This window comes from Solanum pennellii, chromosome 12 (assembly GCF_001406875.1).
Source record: "Solanum pennellii chromosome 12, SPENNV200".
In the NCBI taxonomy this organism is placed as follows: Eukaryota; Viridiplantae; Streptophyta; class Magnoliopsida; order Solanales; family Solanaceae; genus Solanum; species Solanum pennellii.
The window spans coordinates 48,089,162-48,106,932 of NC_028648.1; the positions used below are offsets into that span (position 1 = coordinate 48,089,162).

The 17,771-nt window shown below is 31.4% G+C and overlaps 2 protein-coding genes and 1 long non-coding RNA gene across 22 annotated transcripts in view; 2 read left to right on the plus strand and 1 right to left on the minus strand.

Moving 5' to 3' along the window:
• Nucleotides 1–2,968, plus strand: part of LOC107007520 (translation initiation factor eIF-2B subunit delta-like) — a 7,294-nt gene extending 4,326 nt beyond the window's left edge. The window contains exons 4-7 of one of the 2 annotated variants that reach the window (XM_015206169.2): nucleotides 683–1,427; nucleotides 1,509–1,605; nucleotides 2,334–2,388; nucleotides 2,537–2,968. In XM_015206169.2, the coding sequence (XP_015061655.1) occupies nucleotides 683–1,427; nucleotides 1,509–1,605; nucleotides 2,334–2,388; nucleotides 2,537–2,599 (960 nt within the window). In that variant the 3' untranslated portion in view covers nucleotides 2,600–2,968. The remainder of the gene's footprint in view (nucleotides 1–682; nucleotides 1,428–1,508; nucleotides 1,606–2,333; nucleotides 2,389–2,536) is intronic. The other variant, XM_027913624.1, reaches the window with a different exon arrangement.
• A 6,234-nt stretch (nucleotides 2,969–9,202) lies between these two features.
• On the plus strand, nucleotides 9,203–13,997 carry LOC107006303. 19 transcript variants are annotated; one of them, XR_003575680.1, is made up of 7 exons: nucleotides 9,789–10,582; nucleotides 11,407–11,518; nucleotides 11,601–11,784; nucleotides 12,591–12,845; nucleotides 12,917–13,087; nucleotides 13,458–13,527; nucleotides 13,611–13,997. XR_003575680.1 is itself a non-coding variant. In XM_027913535.1 (6 exons), exons 2-5 carry the CDS (start codon nucleotides 11,510–11,512, stop codon nucleotides 13,514–13,516), a joined length of 507 nt encoding a protein of 168 aa, XP_027769336.1. In that variant the 5' UTR covers nucleotides 9,752–10,582; nucleotides 11,407–11,509; the 3' UTR covers nucleotides 13,517–13,527; nucleotides 13,611–13,997. The 19 variants fall into 19 exon arrangements, 7 of the variants coding, with proteins under 7 accessions (XP_027769332.1, XP_027769336.1, XP_027769334.1 ...); XR_003575679.1 differs by having other exon boundaries at nucleotides 13,645–13,997; XR_003575678.1 differs by having other exon boundaries at nucleotides 9,793–10,582; nucleotides 12,917–13,081.
• A 118-nt stretch (nucleotides 13,998–14,115) lies between these two features.
• On the minus strand, nucleotides 14,116–15,070 carry LOC107007418. Its single transcript, XR_001455078.2, has 2 exons — nucleotides 14,971–15,070; nucleotides 14,116–14,849 (listed from the first exon to the last, which is right to left on the minus strand). It is a non-coding gene; the product is annotated as an uncharacterized LOC107007418 (long non-coding RNA).
• Between the last annotated feature and the right edge of the window lie 2,701 nt (nucleotides 15,071–17,771).

Below are 17,771 nucleotides of genomic sequence, written 5' to 3' on the forward strand. Positions count from 1 at the left end.
ATTGAGGGTAGGGGTGAAAAAATAAAAATTTGAAGTTGAAAATATTTTTAAAAAACAAACTTAAAATTAATCTTTGGGGGTGGGGGTGGGTGGGTTTGAGGGTAGGGGTGAAAATAATGAAATTTTAAAGTTCAAAATATTTTTTAAAAATAAACTTAAAATTTTTTTGGGGGTGGGGGTCGATAGTAGGGGTGAAAATGTTTTTTCTAAATACCAAACACACCCCAAAAAATGCTTAATGCACTTTAACCAATGTCAATACTAGTACATGATTTGCTTATTTTACACTATTATTTGTTATCCAACATAAAATCAAACAAATAAAAAAAATATGATTATAATCAAAAAAAGAAATGTACATGTAAAATAGATATTTTTGGAGGGCCAAAGACTTCACATTTTCAATTATAGAGAAATATAATTAGTTTTATAGAACATAAAAAGGAAGAGAAGTTACAATATATTTGGTAATATCATGAATTTTGAGTTAATAAAAGTTAGAAGCTTAACTTATTTGGCTAATCCATATTTTACCCATATTCTCATGGGTTGAATATGGGTATCAACCCATATTTACCCACGTAAAATGTCACTCACCCAACCCATTAAATATGGGCGGGTTACCAAAAAATGGGCTCATTTTGCGGGCACTATTCATGATTGATTGTGAACATCTTACCAGGTCGGATTGCAGTATTTGGCTGGAGATGTAGTTGGGGCCAATGCTCGCTGTGTTGCAATGCTACAAGCATTTCAACAAGCCATCAAAGATTACTCTACACCTCGGGAAAAAGCTCTAGGTAGAGATTTAACAGCAAGAATCAGTGGCTACGTATCATTTCTTAATGAGTGTAGGCCTCTTTCTATTAGCATGGGGAATGCAATTCGCTTTCTTAAAGCTCGTATAGCCAAGTTATCTTTAACTCTTTCTGAGTCAGAAGCAAAAGCTGCTCTGTATTCAGATATTGAGCGCTTCATGAATGAGAAGATAGTATTAGCTGGCAGAGTAATAACAAGACAGGCAGTTATGAAGATCAGAGATGGTGACGTTCTTCTCACGTATGGTTCTTCCTCTGTTGTTGAGATGATTCTGCTACATGCTTATGAGCTTGGGAAACAATTCCGTGTAATAGTGGTTGATTCTCGCCCTAAATTTGAAGGCCGGGCACTACTTCGGAGGTTGGTAAGGAAGGGCCTAAGTTGTACATATACTCATATAAATGCTGTTTCGTACATTATGCATGAAGTCTCTAGAGTGTTAATGGGTGCTGAATCTGTATTATCTAATGGGACTGTGTACTCTATAATTGGGACTGCATGTGTTGCTATGGTTGCTCATGCATTCCGTGTTCCTCTGCTGATTTGTTGTGAAGCTTATAAGTTTCATGAGAGAGTACAACTTGATTCTGTTTCTTCCAATGAGCTGGGTATGTCCTGCTTATAGATTATCTTTTCTGCCATATATTACAACGTTATATGTTGCTTTATTGTTTTTAACTCAATTGCAGGTAACCCAGATGTCATTTCCAAGATTCCTGGTAGACTGGATGTCAATTACTTGGATAACTGGAGAAGTAATGATAATATTCAGCTTCTGAATTTGATGTGAGTGATTTTCTTCTTTTAGTCTTCTTTCACAACTGAAGGATAAATGATAGTTACCTTTGATCGTTATAAAGCTCTCTGTGTGTTTTTTGTCCTTGTTTTATTAAATGGAGCTTTTATTGAGGGAGAGTTTGTTATGGTCAACTCCTTAGCTTCTTTCTGCACCATGTGCATTGATACATTACAAGGGCATCGGGGTGGGAAGAAGAAACGTGACTGATGTCTGGGAAAACTTTCTTGACGTCAAGAAAGAAAAAGCTGACTTTAATCTTATGAAGTATTATGGAGTAGGAGTTCAGAAGAACAAAAAATATCTTCTAGAGCTACCAAACATTTGGAAGAACAAATAAAGTTGTCCTTGAGCCACGAGGAGAAGTCATTCCTCACTGATATGGTCCTCCTAAAATCACTGCCTCGACACCTTTGTAAGTTGACTTGCTCAAAGTTTCAGGACTTAAAACAGTTATTTAAGAATTGAATATCATTGTGAAGTGTGAACAAGAAATGAGTCCAAAAACAAAGATGCGTTGTAATGCAAATACTAGTCCAGAAAATGTAAAAGTGAATCCTAAGACGCCAGTCATAGAGAAAGTGCAAGTCCTAAGATGATGTTGAAGAAGTACGCACAAATGTAGAAGATGTTACTTTTGCTCAGAGAAGTTTTTAGTCTTGGAGGAAATTAGAAAAATAGAATTTTCTCATCCATCTAATATTTAAGTTTTTAACAGGTATGATGCTACTCCGTCAGACTATATCTCAATGATCATTACAGATTATGGCATGGTAAGTGTACTTCTCAAATTTGATTTCAATCTGAGTTCTTTGGGTTTCCACGTGGAGTACTAGATATATATTTGATTATCGCAGTGTGAAATCTTAAAGGATACAACTCTTACCCCTGCTCATTTCATGGCTTTTTTGTGTTTTCCAGATACCAACCACAAGTGTGCCTGTGATTGTGCGCGAGTATGGGAGAGAACACCTCCTGATATAAATTGTCCTGTTTGGATGTGACAAAGAAGGAACAATTACCAACTTACTGGCACTTTTTGCTGTCAGATAACAACACCTTATAGGAAATGAATGCTTGCATTTAAATTATTTACCATATTAAAGAAAAGAATGCATGCATTAAAATTGTCTTGGAGATCACAGAAATTTGCACAGTTTTCAATAAGGTCTTTCTTTTTACTCTTGGTGTCTAACGATAGTTGTTCACTATACTATTTTGGGATGTCCAACAATATTTGTCCACTTTATTAGATTATTTACATAGTTCTCTGATGAAAATAACTAGGTCATAGTTGTCAGGTGAGTTGGACGGATTCCTTGTATATTTCAATGCAAAATGTCTCATGGAAAATTCTGCAAATTTTTTGAGATTATTGTGCAATTTGCTACCCAAGCCAATTGACAGACAAAGGTTTTACTAGAATAAAGACTTCTGTAGTTGAGCTTTAAAGCTGGTAAAATCATTGTCTGGGTTTCTAGATATATATGATTGTACACTAACAAAAATGTCTCAATTCCAATCTTTTTCTAGATCAGTTATATGATTTGCCTGTTCATTTCATGCCAGCAGAATTAGTTTATCATGATTTGTCGGTAACCATCAACCCAATGCAATTTTCCTTCTTTTTCCCGGACATGGGATGACCATATGTTTTAAAAACTCACTTGAGCAGAGTTCTTTGGTTCTCGTAGACTACAGTTTGTTTCTTTCTTCAATAGAAAACTATATTGTACAATGTGAACATGAGTAGTTTGTAGTTATCTATATCGAAAAGATTATGTTTCTTCCTGAACTTGTTTAGAAATGTCAGTTATGATCTATCACACAATTTACTATTTAAAAGTGGATTTATTTACTTTTGGGATGTGTAATACCACTCTTACAATATATGGTGTATTACATTCATTGCCACTTCAGCATCGTGTTAGAAATTTTACAAAATTACATTTTTTATTTTTAATTAACTTTTCTTTTGTTGACTATATTTTATACTAAATAATTATTATTCTCTAATAATTGTATTGTTCATAGCAAATTTTTAAAAAAAAAATCGACGATGGCCGACAAGAACACAAATTGAAATTTAGAGCCCTTTCACTCGAAGAAGCCAGTTATAGTTGTGGCGGCTAAGTAATTCCCAATACTGTATTCTGTCGATGACATTAAGAAACTCTTTGTTAGCAAACACAAATTAAAACTCACAAAACTTAGATTGATGAAGACGAAAAGGAAGAATGAAAGAAATTTGCCTAAAAGAAAGAAAAAAATGTGTTTCCTCAAAGAGGGTGGAAATGAAGAAGAAGAAGAGATGTGGATGATAGGGTGGAGTTTAACTGAATTTTGATTATTTTTTCTACTTTGATTAATCTGACGCGCATATTTTTTTTTTATAGCAACATAGTTTGCTAGAGTATCTAATTTGTATAAACTGCAGGCATTAGATTCACAAGCATTTTATTTGATTTGTATAAAATCACAATGATGGTATATGTATATTGGTTACATTATTGTATTATGTAACTACTGTGTATATGTATATGTGATTGTGTTTGTATATATGCATGAAATTTGAATTTGTATACAATTGAATCGAGTTAGAACATTTTTATTTGTATATCGAATCTCACTCTCTCGCTTTATACAACACACAAACTATACATTATATTTGTATAATTTGGGTTTGTATAAAGCGAGAAAGATAGAAAGATAAAATAGAAATGGGTAGGGAAAGATTTGTATTTGTACAATTATAAGTGTATACGATGAAGAGATCTCGCTTTATACAAACAAAATACAATTTATACATTTATGTTTGTATAAAGTGAGAGAAGCGAGCCAGAGAGTGGCGAGCGAGATTCATGGGAGAGAGGCGAATGGAAAAAAGTTTTCTACGAATTAGAATGAAATGAAATTGTAACTATAACATTTATTTTGAATTAATAGTTTACTATAATGCACATTTTTCCTAAATAAATTCACTTTTGAAATAGTAAAAGTGTGTAATAGATTGTCATAATAGTATAAGCGTGTAACTGACTTTTCAAAATAACTTCAGGAGAAATCTATGTCTATTACCTTATCAATATACCATTCTAGCATCTAGTTTATTAAAAATGGTATTTATATGTATATGTAGATTATATGCATATGTATATATTTTGTAAACTAATTAGCACAAAATATTATGCATGTTTGGATAAACTATTGGGGAGAAAATATCATCTAGATGGTTCCTTGGTGTAGTTTACTCAAAATGTCAGTTTTTGTAAAAATAATTATTGGAAAAAGGTCTAAAATACCTTTGAAGTATTGAAAATGGTATAAAATTATCTTTCATCTATCTATTTGCTCCAAAATGCCCTTTACATCCACCTATTGGCTCGAAAATACCTTTATCATCCATCTTTGAGTTCAAAATTGACCACTTATTTAATGATTTTAAATTTAAACTATTTAAAATACTTGATGCTCAACTATTGGTTATAATTTAATTTATTTGTATCATATATAACAACCCACTACTCACCTATTACTAACTAAACACCACCAAATTAATAATCCAACTATAATATCAAAATCGTCATGAAAAATACTAAAACACAATAAAATTATAGATTCCTGAAAATGACATCCAAAATTATTCGAGTCCGATTCGAAGTCCCAATTAAATTTATGTTGAGCCGCTTATTTAGGAGGACACTTTCAATAGGATTCTCTTTCAAGATTGAATTAGAAATTTATGGTTAAAGATAAAGAAGTAATACATCCCGAATTAATTCATGCACTTTTTTAAAATATAATTTTATAAATATTTATGATTTGTTTTAAAACCTTTAATATATTGTTTTGAAAAAAAATTGTCTATGAAGTAACATCACATGATTGAGACGTAAGAATTATTAAGATGAACATAGTCAGACTTTTAAGTTTATCGGTAATTTTTATTTAGACACTTGAATGTATGAAAATTTACTTCTATAGATATTTTCGTCTCAAATTTTTAAAAACACTCAATTGGCAGTAATTTTTCTGTAGTTGCATAAATAATGTGACGAGTTTATTAATTTGGAGGATTTAATTAGTAATGGGTGGGTAGTGGAATAATTTATAAATTATACTAATAAATTAAATTATAACAAATAGTTGAGTGTCACGTATTTAAAAAAATATTTAAATAGTTTAAACATAAAACCGTTAAATAAGTGGTCAATTTTGAACCAAAAGGTGGATGACAAGGGTATTTTGGACCCAATAGGTAGGTGGAAAGGGTAAATTTGTACCATTTCCAATACTTTGAGGGTATTTTAGTGCATATATATATATATATATATATATATATATATATATATGGAAAAAGAGTCTAAAAAATATTTGAATTTTTGTCAAAATTATTATTACGAAACCAATTTTTCATGAGGACCTATTACCCTCAGACTATTTAATACCGTATTTTTGCGCATACTTAGTGGAGTTTGTAACACACACATTATAATACATTAAATTTAATAAATTAGTCATTTTGTTCCCAAATAATTAAACTAATTCATTAAATAAACATATTTGAAAAGACAAAAGTATTCATTATCCCCCTAAACTTGAAGTTTTTTATTCGGTGTACACTTAAACTTTATTTTGTTTGAATCATCCCCGAACTTGTTATTCATCCAACGCGTGCACCTTTTCTTTCCACCTGACGTAGAAATTGAAATCACACTCTACTAGGCGCGTGAGGGAGTGATTCTTTGCCACGTCATAAAGCTACAATAATAAAAAAAAATGTAAAATCTCCATTTTTTATTAATATTGACAAAAAGTATTCATTACACCCAACATTGCCATGGTTCCCAAACATATAAATCAAGTAACCGATGTTTTCAATCTCATTGGCTATCCATGCCATCAACATTCCTATCAAACAGGAAGCGCCGTTTTTTTCTCTTATTTTGGGGGGCTTTGGTTAGAGACGGTCCATAATATACTTTGCCAATTTTGAATCTTGTGTTCCTTTCAAGAATGACATTCTGCTGATAGTGGAACCACTATTATGGCTGAGATGAGGCGGGAGAGGTGGAGAAGTTGGAATATGATATTTATTTTTTGTCATTTTAATTTATTTAGGTGGCTATTATTTATTCAGGTCAAAATCCACATCATCACTATTTTTGCCAGCTGACGCGCGTGTATAGTCACACTAGGAGCAACGGAAAAAAAGGTGTACGTGATAGTAGAATAAACGAGTTGGGAATCAAAATAAGCCACAAAAATTTAAAAGTAACCAAAATAAGCCACTATTTTAGTAAGTAACTAAAATAAGCTTAGTGGAAGAAAAAGTTCCACTATATCCAATAATCTAAACGTTTTCTGTTAGTTTCATAACGTTTATTTTTAATATATAACGGAACTTTTTCTTACACTTTATAAAGTGGAGTTTTTTCTTTCACTTTATAAAGTGGAACTTTTTATTCCATTTTATAAAGTGGAACTTTTTATTCCACTTTATAAAGTAGAACTTTTTATTACACTTTATAAGAAGAATATTTTTCACGTCTTGAAGAAGCTTTTTCAGTGTTGTCATATAAATTATATTGATTTGATATGTCATTAAAACGGAAAAAAATATTTCATTATGTATTTTTATTATTTTATTCTGAAAAATCTATTTAAAGACGTTTATACATAGTTGATAGCACCTACAACATGAAGTCTTCTATATTTGTTCATTTCAATCTAAAAAAAATATCTTCTACACCTAAAGTAAAAGTTTCAATTTATTGAGATGGCAAAATTATACATGACGGAAATACCATTTATTATAATTGTCCTCCCAAACACAATGCTAAATATTCAATAAATGTCCGATATCATAAATTTATTTCATCAATTTATAAAGAATGGGTATAAACAGTACGATTGTAATTTGATTATAGCCGAAAAATACCCTACTTCATTTTTATCACAAGGACAAGTAGGAGAGTGAATTATCTATAACGACGAATCGTTGACCGACTTTTTAAGGGTTCCAAATGACTATAGAGATCAAATCAAGTTAAAAATACTTGAAATCTATGTTAGGATGGAGCCTAAGATTAGTCAACAACATTCTCCTTTATCAGTCGATGTTCATCCCTAATTAAAAAACCGCAATAACATTGATGGATTTCCGATAACTCAATCTATTGATTTTCCTAAAATGACTCATTATCAAAATACTCTTACCGGCCGATATGATTTTGATTTAAACAAAACTATCAATGATAGTGATCGGTAATGCTCAATTATTATATTTCAATTATTGTTTGTTGATTTTGTCAATTATTCATTAAGTTATATTATTTATTATTCTTATTATTATATATTTTGTAGCGGTTTACCTCAGTAAGATAGGAATATTGCTCCAAGTTATGGACTAAATAATTATTTTGGTCAGTCCTCACACTTTGAAATGACGGAAAATGTTGGGACATCCTCAAATTTTCATGTCTCGCCTACTTTTGATGCAGATGATTATCGGTATGTCTAACACTTGTTTTTTTATTTGAGTAAGTTAATTGCATGAGCCAAATATTTATATATTTTTTTTACATATATAGAGAAAATACTACACAAGATGAGCCCATTGATCCTGTGAATATCGATGATCGTGACCTTCCTAATTACGGCTCACCTTCCTAATTGGTGCAGAAATAGTCAAAAAATAACATCCACCATATGGGAAAATTATGGAAGATTTGTTGATATTTTTTTCAAAAAAAAAATAATCAGAAAATGTTTCAACTTAAAGCTAGACAAAAAGATGAATTTTTGTGTACTTTATGACATAGATTCTTTTATTTTGTCTTATATTTTACGATATTCTGCCTCTTAATTTATTTTATTTTATTTTCATATGATTTTGAAGTAGTGTTACTATTGAAACTTTTATAGGACGTGTAAACCTAAAGTTTTCTATCAATGAATTTAGATGTCTTCCTAACCAAAATTAAATTAAATCTAATGTTGAAATTAAATCAAACCAAAATCACATTCTAAAAAAGGTAAAATTTCCCTATAAGTACAAGGTTGCAATCTTATCTATTTTTGCACCTAAAGCAACGAATATGAGTTGTATGTTGTCGGGTTGTGCTACTCCAAAATTTCGATTTGTTTAGTGTGGGGCCGCTTCAAATTGTCGGATTGGGACCATCTTCAAAGTAAATTTTTTTTGGAAGCCATGAAAAGGGAAGGGAGAGAAGGTGAAGGTGAAGATGAAAAGGTAACTTTTTATAAAGTGGAAGAAAATTTTTATAAAGTGGAATAAAAAGTTCCACTTTATAAAGTGGAAGAAAAAGTTCCGCTATATATAAAAAATAAACGAAAAACGTTTAGAAAATTGGATATAGTGGAACTTTTTCTTCCACTAAGCTTGTTTTAGTTACTTACTAAAATAGTGGCTTATTTTAGTTATTTTTATATTTTTGTGGTTTATTTTGGTTCCCAACTCAGAATAAACAAATTTGAAAAAGTAATTAAAACAAAATATAATTTAAATGTATACCAAATAAAAAGTTTCAAGGCGATAATACTTTTGCTATTTGAAAAAGTAAAAAACAATGGAAATGAATCGTCACTTCACTCTTCACTGTCACTCTGCCCCAAACTCTAGGCCAAAGAAGAACTCAAAGATAGCGTTTGAAATGGTATTTCAGAGAAGAACTCTTGTTTTAGTTGATAGCGTGTTTGAAGTCGTGTTTGTTGGTAGTGTTTGTGATCGCGTGTCTGAAATCGTGGCAGCAACTATTCCTGAACTGAACTGAAGAAATCAGTAGTTCTTGAAGGTTAGTCCTTTTTCATGTTGTCTAACCTTACAACTGAATTTTTCATCCGAAATTATGTACTACGGAGTTATTGTTGATCTTGTTGACGTTATTATTGATTTTGTTAACGTAAAAATTGTTAAGGTTTGTCGATAAATTAAGATTTTTGACTATTCATAATTTTGTCTTTGTAATTGTGACTTGAGTAGATTGCGATTTATGTTTAAGTTGTATATGTGTAACAATTGTTGATAAATTTGAATTTTTCTGTCTTCCTTCCAAATTTTTCAATTTTTAAGAACCAACTATTTTCTTCAGCTCTTATTTTATACTGCTATTGTGACGTAATTTCAAGAATGTGTGCTTTTACATATATAATTATAGATATTACCATGGTGGAATTTTGAATAGAAAGTGTCGAAAACCATTATATGAGGGTGGAGAAATTACTCGAATATTCGATGTGGATATTGATAAGATGTCTTACTTCGACCTAACTAATGATATTGAGGAGTTAGGGTATACTAAAAGTTGCACATTTTATGTTAGGCCACCTAGGAGTGAATTTCTATTAGATATACAAAATGATGAGGATATTTTTTTAACTTTCACAAAGCTTTAAAAATGGAGATATTGTTGAGGTCTATGTTTGTCACATGGTTGATGAATTGGGAGGCCCCATTGGTTTGTTGGAATACACTCCTACCAATAAGGAATCTTTTGGTGCTTCTAATAAAGAAGGGGACAGGGGGTTGATGATATTAATGAAAATGAGTTTGAAGCTACAACTACTCAACCAGTAGTTGCAACTAATCAACCTGTAGCTTCTCAAACTTCTTTGATTGGCGACCCTGAGGTTGTTGCACCTACTCAATCATCAACTACTACTACTACAACTGTTGAGCCTGAGACTGATGCACCTACTCAACTAACATTTAATCCAACTGTTGAAGAGGATGACTTTTCAGTGCTAGATTCAGACCAATCAACTGAAAATAGTTCAAATTCAGACCATGAAGATCTATTAAATGAAGCTGATGGTGAATATCGAAGTGTCCATGAAGAAAATATAAACTCAAGGGTTGAGAAGATGTCATACCAAAATAGGAAGAGAACAGAAAGAGCACCAAAAGACCCTGAAGAAGTTTCAGTTGTTGAAGTTGGTCCAGATGTGAGTTTTCATGAGACTGAATCTGTTGATAAAAAAAGTAAAGTTGTTGGGGATGAGCATGTGTATTGTACTTCTGATGCTTATAGTGTTGAAACTGATTAAAATAATGAAACAATGAGGGATAGTAGAACTTTTTTTTTGATAAAACTATTGAAAAGGTTATGTGACAGTTGGGCATGGTTTTTGAGAGTGCGAATGATTCTAGGGTTGTTGTTACAAAATATTCACTTCAAAAAGATGTCCAGTTAAAAAAGTTTACTAATGACTCAAAAAGGTGAGGGTTAGATGTAGAGAGGGGTATCCTTGGTTGTTTTATGCAAGTCTTAATAGAGGTACCACTAACTTTGTGATCAAAACCTACAATCCTAGGCACAGATGTGTGAAGACCACAAGAAATTACATGTGTAATGCTAATTTCTTGTATAAGCACTACAAAGATATAATCAGTGAGCAACCAAACATTTGAACTTTTAAATTTCAATAAGAAATGAGTTAGGAATATATGTTGGGAAGACTACTGCTAGGAGAGCAACACGAAGAATATTGCAGGAACGAATGGGTAATCATGTTTGGTAGAATTTTTGACTATAGGGATGAATTGTTGAGGATCAATTCAGGTAGCACTTGTGTAGTAAAAGTTGATGGTTTGGAAGGTAATTATTTTCAGAGTTTCTATATATGTTTTGATGCTTGCAGAAAAACTTTTCTTGGTGGACGTAGGAAATGTATTGGTTTAGATAGATGTTTCTTGAAGGGTGTAACTAAAGGACAATTGTTGGTTGCTATGGCTAAAGATGTCAATAATCAAATGTTGCCTATTGCAGGGAGTGTAGTAGAACATAAAATAAGAACACATGGGCATGATTTTTGAAATTGTTGAAAGAGCTGGGATTAGGTGATGGCAGAGATTATACACTAATTTTAGATATGCAAAAGGTATGTTTTTGATTAATTTACTTGCGTTTAATGCATTACTATTTTTATAACTGCAACAATAATGTTTTTTTGTTGATTGCAGGGGCTTACATCAATAGTTAAACATCTTTTATCAGAGGTGGAGCATAGGATGTGTGCAAGACACATTCTTGCTAACTGGGCAAAATATTACAGAGGTTTAGAAAGAAGGAATCAGTTTTGGAAATGTGTAAGAATCACCTTTGAGGCAGAGTTGAAGGCAAATTTGGTTCACATGGCATTGTTAGGTAACAAAGATATCGTTCCAGATTTACTTCAGTATGATGTAAAAACTTGGTGAAAAATTTACTTTGGGACTGATGTTAAGTGTGATATCATAGATAATAATATGGCTAAAAGCTTCAATGCTTGGATCTTAGCTCCAAGACATAAAACTATTATCACTGTGCTTGAAAAGATAAGGGTAAAGGTAATGAATAGACTAGGTAAATTTCATAAATTTCCAGAAACATGGTTGACAAATATTTCTCCAATGGCATTGAGAGTGCTTGAAAAGAACATAGCTAAGTCAATAAAATGCCATATTGAATTCAATGGAGAGAGAGGCTTTAAAATTTCAAATGGATCTTATGTCCATACTGTTGATATGAGGAGTAGGCCATGTAGTTGTAAATCATGGATGCTCAAAGGAATACCATGTCCACATGTCATTCGTTGCTGCCATTCTTTATAAGAATTGGAAAGCAATTGGCTATGTTAATGATTGCTACAGTAAGGAGACTTATCTAAGAACCTACTGTCATTACCTTCAACCAGTAACCAACATGAAAAAGTGGCCTGATTCAACAAATACTCATGTGAAACCACTAGTTGTTAAATCTATGCCAAGAAAGGTAAGAAACGAAAAGTATCGAGGGATTAAAAATCTGAAAAAATTACCAAGAAAAGGTAATTACGTGACTTGTAGCATCTGTCATGGGAAAAATCACAACAAAAGAAGTTGTCCATTAAAGGTATGTCATTTATATGTAATTCCTTATTTATGGTATATATATTTGAGATATTTGACTTGTTATCCATTTTATGTTGTAAGATTTTGTTGCTGTTGGATCAAGTAATGAAGTAGGTACTTGTAGAGCAATTCCTAAACCTAGAGTAAGGCCAAGAAAGACACCTACTACTACTACTACTGATGGAGAACCTTCTAAGCTTAAGGGAAGACCAAGAAAAACAAATGTTAATCTTGATGCACCTCCTTCTAGGCCTAGGGGAAGGCCAAGAAAAACAACAAACAATGAGGCATCTGCAAGAATTTGTGGACCTATTGCAACATCAACTATAGGCAGGGGTATGACTCTTGAATCCCTTCATTTTCAAATCCTTCCTATAAAATGATTTTCACACCTGGTGCAACATTAGAAAGAGACACAACATTGGTAAGGGCTGATACAACACCTGCAAGGAAAAGAGTCATAGGCATTGGAAGGGCTGATAAAACACCTACAAGGTGAAGAGGCATAGGCATTGAAAGGGCTGATACAACACCTGAAAGAACTTGTGAACCTATTGCAACATCAACTATAGGTAGGGGTATGACTTTTGAATCTCTTCATTTTCAAATCCTTTTTATAAAATTGATTTTCACACATGTTGTAACATAGAAAGAGACACAAAACCTGTAAGGTCTGATACAACACCTGCAAGGGGAAGAGGCATAGGCATTGGAAGGGTTGATAAAACACATGCTAGGGGAAGAGGCATAGGCATTGGAAGGGGTAGGGGAATAAGTAATACGAGTGTTCAAGCACCAGGAAGGGGTAGGGGTTTCAAAGTACCTCTAAGTGGTATAGGAGTGTCAAAGAGGATATCTTTGCATGAGTGGTTTGAAAATTCAACAAGTTACACTACGAGTGCTCCACCAAATCCACCTTTTTCACCTGTTCATTCTCAATTAATGCAGTACCTACTAAAAGGTCCAGAACAGTTGGAATGAGAGCTTTATTGCTGAAAATAGCTTAAAAATATACAATGTAAGTCCTAAAATCTCTGTTAACTTTGTATTAACTTCAATGTTTCCTTAATGTTGTCAAAATTTTCTTCCTACATATTACAGCCAGGACTTCCAAGTAATGGGATATTATATACAGGTTGTAGACAACCTATCAATTCTGTTGATATTACTTGGGACCTTGATTTCAAACCAACAACTAGTGTAAGGTGGAAAGGGAAAAAAGCAATGACATCAAATCAACTTGAAGTGATGAGGGATGGGATGAGAGTGAACCAAAGACAGAAAATGCCTTCATGAGTAGTTTAACCATTTTGATAGTTTTTTGAGATAAAAGATGATGTAAGATTGTTACTGGGCAAGTTATTTCACCAAACAATGTGATCTTATTTACCATGTTTTGAAGTTGTGATGCTTTAGTTGAACATCTATGTTAACTTGATATAATGATTTTGTTAATCAACTAATGTATGTTACATTTGCTTGTTTTAATCCAATTGTGCTTTCTAATGTACTTTGTATCCAATTATGTTTTGTATATGCATTTCATTAAATTTAAACACTTTCGAAGTAGTAACATACACGATAATCATTCATATAAACAACGATATTGCATCCAATACAAAGTAAGTTCATTGACTTTAACCATACATACATCATACATACTAGCAAACATGAACACTTTGAAACTTGCATCAACCGAAAGAAATCTTCAACTAGTTATTTTGATTCAAACGACAACCTACGATAATATAAGGAGATCCTTCAACCACCTATTATGATCCAAACAGCAACATCAACCACCTATTATGATCTAAACAACAACATCAACTACCTATTTTGATCCAAACAGCAACATAAGAGACACAAGATGAACATCCTATTAAGGCTAAAGTAGCTACTCCGTTTCTTCTTCACCTCATCAGTTTGTCTACCTCTTCACAGTCTGAAAGCACTCCATATCCATCTCTTTCAAACTAGATTGTTCCTTCAATAGGGTAAAGATAGATTGAGCTCCCATCTCTGTAATTTGTCTATCATTAAAGCCATTGATTTCTTCCATATCTTTCATTTTCTTTACATTTGCAACTAATAGTTCATTCATGTTCTTCATTTTCTGCACCAATTTATGAATGATGAACTTAGAGCGTTCATCAACCACATCATACCTCCATAAAAAATATTTATACTTTTGTGATCCATAGTCCCGAATTATTATCAGACCAAGAAGTTTTCAAAGGGAGCAACAAATTGTGAAGAATCGCACTTCCTCATTCAACTTTGGATCATCTTTATCAAAACAAATGTTATTCAAATTCAATTTTACGTCTTTCATGGATAACCCTCACAAAAAAAAAAAAAAAATCGTAGAAAACAAATTAGAAGCCCTAAATAACAAATAGAACAATAGATCAAGAAAAAAATCTGAAACTAAAGAAAATAATTTGTTTAATAGAAAGCTTACCTGGCCCTTCAATGATGGTCTTTCAGATTTGTATTCCAGTGAAAGAGAAGGGTGTAAATTGAATTAGAATTATAGGTAAAATGAAATAGATACAGTTTAATTCCTATATTGATACGTGATATGAATGGCCTAGAAAAATTAATAGGTGCCCTACGCGCTTATGTGTCGTGTTTTCACGCACTTGATCAGATGGGCAAACATATATGTTTAAAATATGATATGAAATAGTCTAGAGGGTAATAGATCCTCATGAAAATTTCATATCATAATAACAAATTCGGCTAAAGTTCGGATATATTTCAGATTATTTTCATATATATATATATAGGAATATTCACATAATTATTAATATTTCACTCATTAAGTCATTCAACGATTTTTTAAAACTTCATTAGAAAAAGAGTGGAAAAATTTTCTTTTTTTAAAATACGAAAAAAATCCCAAAATATCCTTAAACTATAAGGAAAAGTTTTTTAAGTACCCTTTATCTAATTTATTTCTACTTTTTTATTCACTTTTTTTACCTTCAAAATTAGCAGTCTCGCTTTATTTTATTTTATTTAAAAATATATATAATGAGTAATTTTGTAAATTAAGAATGGCCCCACCAGACCGATGAGACGGCACACAAGATCAACAAAAAAATTACATGTTAGCAAATATATATATATATTTTTATTATTATTATTATTATATACTTCTTTATCAAATATCTGGTTCTACCAATTTTCAGAGCAAATTGTTATACTCGAAGGGGCGCCTAAAGTAGGATATAGAACCTTAAATAGGGAAAATTGTATATAATAGCAAACTAATAACCTAAATTAAATGGAATAGCTAGGGTTTGATTTAATTGTGCTCCATAGCAAACATTAATTAAAATTTGCCAGCGTCTCTCTTCCAAAAATCTCGCTCGCCACTCTCCATTCTCGCTCGCCTCTCTCGCTTTATACACAGAAGTGTATAATTCTGTTTCTGTTTTGTATAAAGCGAGAGAAAATTGTATATACACATGCAAAAATGTATATCTTCGTGTTATACACTTAATTATACAATTTACAAACATTTTACTTCAAATATTGCAGAGAAAAAGGCCAACGAATTATACAATTGCGAATTATACAATAGCAGTGAAATACAATTTTCTCTAGCTTTATACAACAGAAGTGTATATATTGTGTTTCTGTTTTTGTATAAAGCGAAAGAAAAACATATATCTTCTTGCTATACACTTAATATTGCAACGAAATAGGCAGTGGATTGTACAATTGTGCATTATACAATTGCAGTGAAATAGGATAGTGAATTATACAATTGCAGCGAAATAGGCTAGCGAATTATACAATTTAGGCCAGCGAATTATACACTTGTATATGTATAGCGAATTATACAGTTTTAATGTTTGCTATGGAGCGCAATTATGCAAAGTTTGCTATAGCATACAAATATGAATTTTTTGTTTGCTATATGTGAAAGTTGCCCAATTAAATAAGAGGATATTGAAGTTAGGGAGTTACTTTTTATAAAAGAAATAAGAAAAAAGAAAAATAGAAGCTAAGAATTGAAAACAAAAAAGAGATACAAGTGAACTTTTTATAAAAGAAATAAGAAAAAAGAAAAATAGAAGCTAAGAATTGAAAACAAAAAAGAGATACAAGTGAACTAAAGATTAAATGTTTTATGGACAAATTACAGAAATACATACTTTTTGTTTTACTTATATCTATTATTTTCTATTACTTTCAAAAATTTCATAATTTTTTATTTTTTTTAATGTGTTCGAGTCAGTATTTAATGTATATGAGCTATGTATTGTATATCTGAGCTAGTTTTTAATGTATTCGAATTACATATTTATGTATCTGAGACATTATTTAATGTATTCGTACTACATATTAATGTATTCGAGCTTTAATTATTGTATCCGAATTTTTTAATTTTTAAGAAATGTAATTAGAAACTTATTAGGGAAATTGTAATTTCATATTAAAACTATGGAATTTATGTAATTTACACTAATAATAAAATAAGGAAAATCGGTCTGATATACCCCTCAACTTTGTCATTTAGAGCTAATATATGTCTCGTTATGAAATGGCTCGTGTGTACCCCTATTGTTATACAAATAGCTCACACTTATCCTTTTTCATCTAACCCAAGTGAATAAAAGTAACTTTTAGTATAAAATAATATAAGTGGATGTCCACTACACCAAGAAGTTGCTATATAATCTTATCCATTATGAAGATAAACATAACCTCTATAACCTCCAACTTTATAACCATTACTCTTGTAACCTTTCACTTTCATAACCTCCCCCATTATATTCATGTTGATGTCATGTTTATGACTAACCTTTTGTATGCCTCTATGTTAGACTATAAATAGAGGCATAAGGGTTCATATTGTATACACTTGAAGAATTGATGAACACATGAAAGAAATAAAGTTGGCTTACATTGTTCTTCTATTGTCTTATATTCTTCTTTCTCTTCATCTTGTTATTATTTTTTTATTCTTAAGTTTTATAAAACGTTATCAGCACGAGTTGCTCATCCTCCGTCAAGAATCAATGGTAGATACTTTTTATTTTATTTTATGAATTATCCTAGTAATTCTTCATGCAAGGTATAATTCATAATTTTCGATTCCATGGTATACTTCATATTTCTATATATTATTTGTACTAACAAAACTTGTTTTGTAGTTATTCTAAAACTAGTTCTGGAAACGTGCGTTGCACGTTTATTCCAAAAAATTTTACATAACATTTGTATTGCAAATGACATATTTTCTCTTCT

Bases quoted from the DNA above. Each gene is read 5' to 3' on its own strand.
- LOC107006303 (XM_027913531.1), top strand. The intron at 11,785-12,590 runs GTAACAAAGATA...TTATGTTGTAAG, and splicing joins GGTTCACATGGCATTGTTAG to ATTTTGTTGCTGTTGGATCA. The intron at 12,846-12,916 runs GTATGACTCTTG...GTGCAACATTAG, and splicing joins AACATCAACTATAGGCAGGG to AAAGAGACACAACATTGGTA.